General features: G+C 47.9%; 1 protein-coding gene across 1 annotated transcript in view; it reads left to right on the plus strand.

The window, feature by feature from the left end:
* The window catches only part of dtnbp1b (dystrobrevin binding protein 1b), a gene marked incomplete at both ends in the record, with an annotated part of 14873 nt that extends 5225 nt beyond the window's left edge, over positions 1-9648 (plus strand). Inside the window, 2 exons of the mRNA XM_080527658.1 lie at positions 5861-6004; positions 9251-9648. Of these exons, the coding sequence (XP_080383784.1) occupies positions 5861-6004; positions 9251-9648 (542 nt within the window). The remainder of the gene's footprint in view (positions 1-5860; positions 6005-9250) is intronic.
* Between the last annotated feature and the right edge of the window lie 1412 nt (positions 9649-11060).

Here is an 11060-nt window from a genome sequence, read left to right on the forward strand (position 1 = left end):
AGTCGTTTATTTATATAGCACATTTACAACGGCAAAACAGCCGCCCAAAGTGCCTTCCAGAGGGGAATAATAATAATCCTAATAACTTAGATTTATATAGCGCCTTTCTCAAACCCAAGGATGCTTGAGAGAGACAGAGAGAGAGGGGAAGAGAAAAAGAGGGAGAGGGAGAGAGAGAGAGAGGGAGAGAGAAAGAGGGAGAGGGAGAGAGAGAGAGATGGAGAGGAGAGGGAGGCCCGGCGTCCAATTTTTCTTCCAACGTTCACATAAAAAAAATGTGTGGGTGCTTTTTATGCGAATCGACTTACGATGAGTAGGCCTACATCGGTTGAACGCGAGCAAGTTGTCTGTACCTCCGTCAACCCAAGTCAAACCTGTGATTAGCACGAGTGACGTCGTTTTTTTAGGTTTCACAGAAAGTCACCAGCCTCCCCTCTGCCAAGAGGGCTGCCAAGTTTCACCAAAAGTTTGGAGTGAGATGTTTTGGCGGTGGAGCGACCCAAAACTGTGCACGTTTTGGCAGCGGCGGCCACTCTCTCCCTCCCAATTATTTGTGCTAGTTTCCTGCAATTTTACATGTTGTTCATAATAAACCAGCACAAGAAATGAAAAATAATTAACATTTTATAAAACAAGACAATATATCATATTTATGAAATCTTAATAAACAAATACAGTAGCCTACAGACTCTAAAAGAAAATTAGGCCCCATCAACAGGACTCAGCCCCTTGGTCAGCAGCAGAAAGACCCTTGATCATCATCTTATATACAGTGCATTGCTCATAGATGGCTATCATGTTATACAGTACATACCAGGGTTTTTCCTGGGTCAAAACCGGTCAAAACCTTGGCCGCTTTGATGCGCGGCATCAAAGCGGCCAAGGCAGAGCACAGAGAGAAGATTGAGGAATGCCTCCTGAGCAACGACTCCAGGCGGATGTGGCAGGGGGTTCAGCAGATGACAAACTTCAGAGCCAACAGGCTCACAGCCGCAGAGGACGACCCCCTGCTGGCGGGAAAGCTGAACACCTTCTACGCCCGGTTCGACGAGGGGCGAACGGAGGTAACCACAACACAAACACCACTCTCTCCAGCTCTCAGCAGCCTCACCCTCACAGAGCATGAGGTGAGACGCGTACTGAAGGCGGTGGACCCCAGGAAAGCCTCGGGGCCGGATGGCGTCCTGGGACGGGTGCTGAGAGACTGCGCCGACCAGCTGGCCGGGGTTTTCACCAACATCTTTAACCAGTCCCTGTCCCAGGCCACCGTCCCACCCTGCCTGAAAACCTCAACTATCATCCCAGTCCCGAAGAAAAGCACGGTGAGCTGCCTAAACGACTACCGCCCGGTGGCACTCACACCAATCATCATGAAGTGCTTCGAGAAACTAGTCCGGGCCCACATACTCACACGCCTCCCGCCCAACCTGGATCCATACCAGTTCGCCTACAGAGCCCACAGGTCCACAGAGGACGCCATAGCGACGACTCTCCACGCCACTCTATCCCACCTGGAGAGGGGAAACAGCTACGCGAGACTGCTCTTCGTGGACTTCAGCTCCGCCTTCAACACCATCCTTCCAGACAGGCTAGTGACCAAACTACTAGACCTGGGTCTATCACACTCTATATGTGCGTGGATCAAGGACTTCCTGACCGACCGCCCCCAGAGGGTGCGGGTGGGCCCCCACACCTCCACAGCCCTCAGCCTCAGCACTGGGTCACCCCAGGGCTGCGTGCTAAGCCCCATCCTCTACAACCTCTACACCCACGACTTCACCCCCGTCCACCCCAGCAACTACATCGTAAAGTTTGCAGACGACACCACCGTGGTGGGATGTATCTCGGGGGAGGACGAGGCGGCGTACAGGGATGAGGTAGAGCAACTGAGCAAGCTGTGCAAGGTTAACAACCTGCTGCTAAACAAGTCAAAGACCCAGGAATTCATCGTAGACTTCAGGAGGAAAAAGTCCGAGATCCAGCCCATGCTCATCGACGGAGAGAGCGTGGAGAGAGTCTCAACCCTCCGATTCCTGGGACACAACATGCGGGATGACCTGGCCTGGAAGGACAACACTAAAGGCACCATCAAGAGGGCACAACTGCGGCTATACACCCTGAGATGCCTCAGGAAACAACACAACAAGCAGGAGATACTGGTGGCCTTCTACCACGGCGCAGTGGAGAGCATCCTCACCTTCGGCATCTCCAACTGGTTCCACAGCTGCACAACAGCGGAGAGAAACGAGCTACAGAGAGTCGTGAGAACAGCACAGAAGATCACCGGCGCCCCCCTCCCCTCTCTGGAGGAGCTGTACAACACACGCTGTCTCAGGAGGGCCTCCAAGATCTCCAGGGACCCGACCCACCCTGGGCACGTACACTTTGTCAAGCTGCCCTCGAACAGGAGGTACAGGACCCCGGCCGCTAAGACAAACAGACTGAAGGACTGCTTCTACCACAGGGCCGTCAAGGCCCTGAACACAGAAAAGGCCTAAGTTCTGGGCCCAGGACAGTCCGGACGGATTGTATGGCAGCTAGTGCTGAGGCACAAACATGTACATTTTCAAGCCTGCAAACTGTGACACTTTAAAATAATGTGAAAAAATACTCTTTGTGCAATATGACAACCCTAGTTGACTATCTGTGCAGTATAGTACAGTGGATTGTGTACATAGCCTTTATTGATGTAAACCAGCTCCTTACCTTCTTGTGATTTTATGCATCTATGCTTTTTCTAAAAAAAAAAATTTTTTTTTCTTTCCTAACACCAGGGGAGCCACCCCTCCTAAATTCCGTTGTTTGGTACCTGTACTGTAGCAATGACAAATAAAGTCCATTCCATTCCATTCCAGAATGAGGGCTTGGTGGTTGATCTTGTGCGCACTGTTTTTTTTTTTGAGGGACCCCCAATTGTTGTATTTGTATTGTAAATTGTAATTATTATTAATAATAATAATAATAATTATTATTATTAATGCACCCGGTTATGTTACAGTAGAGATACAAAAAACAGTCACCAAGTAGTAGTATTTACTAGCTAAGATTGGCAAAAGATTGGCGTGGTGCAACCGAAATTAGTAAACAACTAGTTTGAAACTAGCTAGTAACAACTAGGGGTTTAGTAACTACTAAATGCCTGCATGCCTGCATTTAGTAATGACTTACGCCAAATTGGTGCAACCCAGTCCAGTAGGCTACCAGATACGATGTTATAATGTAGGCCTATGCACATATTTTGCTACCACGGTTGCCAGACGGAATTGACAATGTGCAGCCCAACCAATCTAAAAGCTGCCGAATCCACCCGTCCAGTGTGACCAAAAGTAGCCCAATCTGGCAACACTGCTTGCTACGTTCTTGCAGCTCGCGTGAACACAGGTTCTTCCATCAGCGCTCGCCTGCCGCTTCGATTGCTCAAGTTAATGTGCGTGCAGAAAGATGCCACGAAACTCATGTCCGGTAGCTTTCTTTCAAGGAATTTCTAAAATAAAAGTCCCGTAAAGCAATTGTTATTTCTAGCCGTGAGAAATAGAGGTGCGGCGTGAGAGCGTGAGAACTGGTTGAAATGCGTGAGTCTCACGGCCAAAGCGTGAGACTTGGCAGCTCTTCTCCCCTGCTGTTCATAGTTGCTATCCAAACATGAAGACGTGTTGAATCGATTGATGCTCACTGATTAGAAGCTACTGTGCCGTTAGCTGTTAGCTGCTACTTGCTACATCCCTGGTGGCCTACCTGTTAGCTGTTAGCTGCTATGTTGCTACATCCCTGGTGGCCTACCTGTTAGCTGTTAGCTGCTACGTTGCTACATCCCTGGTGGCAGGTAGACAAGGGGAGACGTCATACCCTGAACAGAAGAAGTCTTTACTGAACGTTGAACAGAGCCCTGACAATCACCTCACACAGAGAAGCAACGGAGACAGAAGAGAACGCATGAATTGAGTGTGTGTGTGTGTGTGTGTGTGTGTGTGTGTGTGCATGTATGTGTGAGCGTATATATATGTGTGTGTGTGTGTGTGCATGAGCATGTGTGTGTGAGAGTGTGTGTGTGTGTGTGTGTGTGAGTGTGTGTGTGTGTGTGTGCGTGCGTGTGTTCGTGCGTGTGTACCTGCGTGCATCTGTGTGAGAGTGTGTGTGCACAAATGTGTGATTGTGTGCGTGCACATGAGTGTGCGTACGTACGTGCGTGCTATGGGTGTGCTGTGCACGTGTGTGTGTGTGTGCCTGCGTGCACCAGCCCTCCCTATGGGCCAATAACCAGTTCCCTCTCTCTCTTCACTCCCCCTCCCCCTCCCTACTGCTGCCCTGCTCTCCTCATACCCCCCCCGAGGTACGACGTCACGGCAACGCTCACAGCTGTCAATCATCATCACCCGGTCATGTGACGGCATCCCTCACAGTGCACTGTGTGTGTGTTTGTGACGCATGTGACCACATCCCCTCCATCACCCAGGCCTGAAGGCTGAAAGTAGAAATATATGAATTTTAATATATAATAATAACAATAATAATAATAATAATAATAATAATAATGTAATAAGAGGAACATTGTTTTGTTTGTGTCTGTACACAGCACTGTCAGTCCACCCAAGGATGAGAATCATGTCAGAACATCTAGAACTGCCTATAGATGTCTGTTTGAACCAGGGGAGGCTGGTGGAGGTAGAAATGGGAGGACAGGCTCGTCATAAAGCATGGAACGGTATGAGGAACGGTATCACACACATGTGTTACCATACCATACCGTTCTTCCATGCATTACAATGAGCCTGTCCTCCGATGTCTACCTCCACCAGCCTCCCCTGGTTTAAATTAGTTTCAGGTAATGATGTAATCAACATTTGACAAGATAAATGAAGGATGAATGCGAAAAGGGCAACCCAGCTACTATCCACAATTTTATTGACCTTTGACCTTTTGAATGGAAGCGCTGTCTCTAATTTCCTGTTATCAAAGTAGACTTTTAAAGCTAGTAGAACGCCAGCTAGAATAAGTTCAGACAGTTAGGATGGTGTCAATCAAATTGTGGATACACCATTCACCTGTACTTTATTCGTTCACTGTGCATAATATTTTGTGTGTGTGTGTGTGGGGGGGGGGGTGCGTCTGTGTATGTGTGTGTGTGTGTGTGTGTGTCTGACTGTCTGTCTGACTGTCTGTCTGTGTGTGTGTGTGTGTGTGTGTGTGTGTGTGTGTGTGTGTATGTGTGTGTCTGTCTGTGTGTGTGTGGGTGTGTGTGTGTCTCTGTGTCTGTGTGTGTGTGTGTGTGTGTGTGTGTGTGTGTGTGTCTCTGTGTGTGTGTGTGTGTGTGTGTATGTGTGTGTCTGTGTCTCTGTGTCTGTGTGTGTGTGTGTGTGTGTGTGTCTCTCTGTGTGTGTGTGTGTGTGTGTGTGTGTATGTGTGTGTCTGTCTGTGTGTGTGTGGGTGTGTGTGTCTCTGTGTCTGTGTGTGTGTCTCTGTGTGTGTGTCTGTCTCTGTGTGTGTGTGTGTGTGTCTGTGTGTGTGTGTGTCTCTGTGTGTATCTGTCTGTGTGTGTGTGTGTGTGTGTGTGTCTCTGTGTGTGTATCTGTCTGTGTGTGTGTGTGTGTTTGTGTGTGTGTCTGTCTCTGTGTCTGTATGTGTGTGTGTGTGTGTGTCTCTGTGTGTATCTGTCTGTGTGTGTGTGTCTCTGTGTGTGTATCTGTCTGTGTGTGTGTGTGTGTGTGTGTGTCTGTCTCTGTGTGTGTGTGTGTGTCTGTCTGTCTCTGTGTGTGTGTGTGTGTGTGTCTGTCTGTCTCTGTGTGTGTGTGTGTGTGTGTGTGTGTGTGTGTGCGTGTGTGTGTGTGTGTGTGTTAACGCCCCTCCTCTCTGTCTGGCCCAGGGCCTATAGGCAGCATGTCGTCCATGGAGGTGAACGTGGACATGCTGGAGCAGATGGACCTGATGGACATGTCAGACCACGAGGCGCTGGACGTGTTCCTGCACTCTGGAGCCGAGGACAACACTGCTGCCTCACCCCTGATGGGTAGGGCTGCACACACACACACACACACACACACACACACAGACTGTCTACTGGTAAAAATATAGCTCCGTACAGAGCTCCAGACTATCCATCCTTTAACGGGTCAGATCTATCGGCCAACCTGTTGACCCACTGAACCCTGATATCTAGTCTACCCATTATAGAACCAGTCCTACCCAATCATAAGGACTGGTTCACCCATTCTAAGACTGGACACCTTATAGGCCTTGGTCCACCCTTTCATAGGATCTAACGCCTCTATACCTTCTAACTGTTTTTAAATATTAGTGAATGCAATTTTTCTTGGACACTCCATAAACCGCACGGTCATATATAATCCAAGTTCATAAACTGTAAAACATCTGTAACATCGAGATCCCACATGCCTCCGTTTATAAATACCCGAATAATACTAATAATAATGATAATAAATCATCAAAATGTGATATAGTTGTACCCAATAATAAGCTCTATAAGTGCTGAATATTGCATTATTTTGGGCCACTACCCACACGTTTAGCTGTGTTGCTCATTCCACGAATGCATGATCCTTACAAGTAATCAGGCTTTCCAACGATATAAAATACAATACCAATTGGTATTATTAAAGGGGAGGAAGAATCGACCGAAATAACATTTCCGAACTTTTTTGGAGGAGTTTATATCATCCAACTAGCTAATCGGGCTAAAATAAATGTATTAGCTAAAATAAATGTATAAAAATAAGAAATTAAAGAAATGAAATAAAATCATGAAGTAATTTAAAAGTCATAACAAAAAGTTAAAATAATAATAAGAATTTTAAATGGACAACCATATTCTTGCCCTATTGTGCCTTTACGCGATTCTAAAATAAATTGGAGTAGTTCCGATCGGTATCGGCCAACCGCCCTAAGTTCTCCTTTCAGCCACCCCTGTAGCCTCAAGGCCAATGCACACGGCGTGCGATTTTGTCACACGACAACATTCGTTTCTCAATTCACACCACCGAAGTGTGTCGGTGTGAATGGAGAATCGAATGTTGTCGTGCAACAATATCGCATCGCACGCCGTGTGCATTGTCTCATTCAAAACAATGGAATCGAATTCGCGGTGCGACTTAAATCGCACGCCGTGTGCATTGGGCTTCAGAGTCGAACCCGGCTCTCCGCTGAGCTCCACGCTTTCACTTCCCCAATACAAGGGTATTCTCAAAACATAAACCAAGTATTACTCAGTGAGAATCGCTCTAAGTTCTACAGCCTGCTGGCTGGGGACTTCAATCTATTGGCCTAGCCTCTAATCCACAAGGCTTTGGATAGGTCTTAACGCGCTAGTATCCAAGCGAAGAGTCCGTCGAATGGCTGGAGTCATCTTCATTTATACTGTAGTCCGTCGCGTCATGCCGACCTTACCCCTTATAGCCAATAGGTTTTACTTCCCTTTTCTCGGAAAGTACAGAACTCTCCCTTCTGGAAAGTCCCTTCCTCTAGCCCTGGCCATGAACTCTCTTAACCTCTCTTGAGGCAGCCATCTTGGCTAATGGTTGAAGATAACTGGGGGGGATTTCCCTCTCTAGCTCCATCTTGGCTAAAGTCAGTCTGGTCAAAAAAGGGCGAGTTGCCACTGCTCCTATTTTGGTAAAAAGGTGAACTCCTTTCTCCTCAGGCACCATTCTGGTGAAGGCGGCTGCACTGTGCCTCCCTCTGGTGGCCTTGAGGATAGTTGCTCCTCTCCCTCCTTTGATGGTATTCAGTACAGTGGATCTCCGTATCCTGGGTGGCCCAGGGCCCCATCTCCTTAGATGGTGCTTTCCCTGTTTTTTCTGCCGATGGTTTGGTGGTGGCTGAGGTCTCAGCCAATGGTGTCTTGTTGGTGTCTTAAGCCTGGTACACATATAAGGATTTTCTAAATGTTAAACGAGTTTTTATCTGAGAGAGACCCCACACATGAAGATAAAAAATCATGGATTGAACAGTTTTGATCGTATTGTGTGTGGTGTGCTCCGATATACGACCACATGCATAAAGATCTGTCCTCCAAGAGTCTGGAATCTCGTCCCCCAAGCCAGAAATCTTGCGTGGTCAGGTAGTAGTACCCTGATTGACCTGTAGAGGCAGCCATGTGCTACAGGGGAAATAAAGTGCAGAAGAACGAAAAGAAGAAGACACGTCAGTCAGCTCGCTTCTTGATTGGCTACATTCCATTCCACGTCACAATCAGACTCAGGAGTTGTCAGTTTTGAACACAGACAAGAAGACTTTTGATCGTAAATATTGAACACGTTTAATAACTAAGATCGTCGGCCCGACCATTTTCCGAGCAGATTGTCGGGAGAAATTGACTCTTAACACACCTCACACCACAGGATAATCTTGTAGGATAATCTTTAGAGCCATCCGATAGGGTTAGTTTTCGGCTTAGTGCACGTGGTCTCCATCACCCAGTGGACAGGTCCATGGTTTGAGCCCCTTCCCAGGCGAATTTTTCAATATCGCTCGGGAAGTGACTAAATAAACATGAAGCTTGAGAGCATTTATGGTGACATTTGCATTGCATATTGATATGATATTTTGCACTTTACCAGTAACTGTAGCAGGAGGAGAGGGATCCTACAGTAAACTGAAAATAATAAATAATTACTTGATTATTTATGGTCTTTAAAGACATTATAAAGGACTTTGCATTCATAAAGACAAGGAAGATGGCTGTATAAGAGGCAAATATGAAGCCATGAGGTAAATAATTGCATTTTCTATTAAGAAACGTGTGGTGTAAGTGTAGCAGATATTTGTTGACGTTGGTGGGTGTTATTTTTTCCTGTTATTCACAATACACTATGTGACCATTGCTCCCCATATGCTTAGGTGTGTGTGTTCTTACATGTACGTGTGTGCGTGCGCATGCCTATATGTAACCCCTTTCACTGAGTAAGTCCCTCAGTTTACATGTGTGTGTTTAGGAGAGAGAGCACGCGCGCACGTTGATATGAGGAAAGCAGAGTTGTCGAGAGGGGGCCCCATTCACTGCACCTTTTCTGGGGCCCAGCCATTTCTGTGGGCGGGCCTGCGCACACACACACACACACACACAGACACGCCCACACATGCATGCCCGCACACAGAGCCATTGAAACAGTACCCTGCACTGTCACTGTTCTACATTAGACAACCGTCATAGTTAATAGTTATCATTGCTTCTGTGTGTGTGTGTGTGTGTGTGTGTGTGTGTGTGTGTGTGCGTGCGTGCGTGCGTGTATCCCCACAGGTCCGGAAACTGACTCGTTCACCACGGAGATCACCCTGAAGGTGCCCAGCCAGGCCGAGCTGAGACACAAGTTGTCCTCCCTCTCCTCCACCTGCACCTCCGACTCCACCAGCCAGGACACCGAGGGGGGGGATGAGGGGGAGGAGGAGGAGGGGGAGGGCGGCAGCCGCGTGGTGGTACAGCAAGACGAGGAGGAGGTCCACCCGGACACTGCCCTGGCCGAGGCCACCACGCCCTCTACGGACCGCCCGGCCACGCCCACCCCTACGGACCGCCCGGCCACGCCCACCCCTACGGACCGCCAAGCCACGCCCACCCCTACGGACCGCCAAGCCACGCCCACCCCTACGGACCACCAAGCCAGAGACACAGGGGACGGGAGCTCACGGGCCACATAGAGACTGGTGGATGGGTGGACACACACACACACACACACACACACACACACCTACACACACATACAGCCTGGTCTCAGATCTGTATGTGCTTCAGCTAACTTCTCTGTCTATCTGTATAATGTACGGCGTTACAAAGACAGGCAGAGAATCAGATCTGGGACCAGGAGAACACTCACACACTGACAGGACCAAACTCTTAGAGGACTGTGCTCTGATTGGACCAAACCCTGATTACTGTACTTTGATTGGACCAAACCTTGTGGACTGTGCTCTGATTGGACCAAACCTTTTGGACTGTGCTCTGATTGGACCAAACCTTTTGGACTGTGCTCTGATTGGAACAAACCTTGTGGACTGTGCTCTGATTGGACCAAACCTTGTGGACTGTGCTCTGATTGGACCAAACCTTGTTGACTGCGCTCTGATTGGACCAAACCCTTTGGGCTGTGCTCTGATTGGACCAAACCCTTTGGACTGTGCTCCGATTGGTCCAAATCCTGAGGACTGTGCTCTGATTGGGCCAAACCCAGTGGACTGTGCTCTGATTGGACCAAACCCTTTGGACTGTGCTCTGATTGGACCAAACCCAGCATTGGATGCCCGGAATGGAGGAGCTGCATCGTTTGTGTGTGCTGTGTTCTTATCTTTTTGTAAAGAGACTCCAAGTTGAAATGTGTGGTGGTAACAGTAGTATATCCCCCCCCGTCTCCCAACTCAAACCTCAAGTCTCTTGACTCGTTGGTAATAAATGTTTCTCCCCCTAAACTGTCTGTGTTTCCTCCTAGGCCCCTTGGTACTCTGTCACCATGAAATGGAAAAATGTAGTGTGGTTGAGAGATTGTTTGTTCACTACAATGAGCCCCGTCCTCCGATTTCTACCTCCGCCAGCCTCCAGAGAGAGCGGCTCTGCTACAGTCTGTGCCCAGGGATTCAGACTCAGGGAACACAATGACTCATTACTTTTTTTTTTTGCATCAGATGCAATTTTCACCTGTTTTTTTTCCTTTCTTTTCAATAGGAGATGGGACACTAACGACACTAACCGAACATGAAATGGTTTCCATTTGTGTTTTATTGTTTCAATTTCTCCTTCCCTCAGGTATACTTTATTTATGTGCCTTTCGGCTCAGATTTCTATGTTCCATTTCCGTGGGAGAAAAACAGGTGCGATTTTCAGCACGAGGCAAACACTTGGTGATACAGCCCCTCAGGTGTTGACTAGAACAGCCGTGCCTTTTTACCTACTAAAAGACCCCCTCTTTACAATGCTCCCCTCTTTGACCCCCTCTTTACAAAGCTCAAGCTGCTATTTACACACAACAACCACTAGTTGGCCGCTTGTAAATTAGCCTGCTTCCTACACAGAAAACCACCAAAATAGCTTTATACTAGTTTATGCTGATGTGATTTTG

This window comes from Nansenia antarctica (assembly GCF_963989245.1).
Source record: "Nansenia antarctica genome assembly, chromosome: 3".
Lineage (NCBI taxonomy): Eukaryota > Metazoa > Chordata > Actinopteri > Argentiniformes > Microstomatidae > Nansenia > Nansenia antarctica.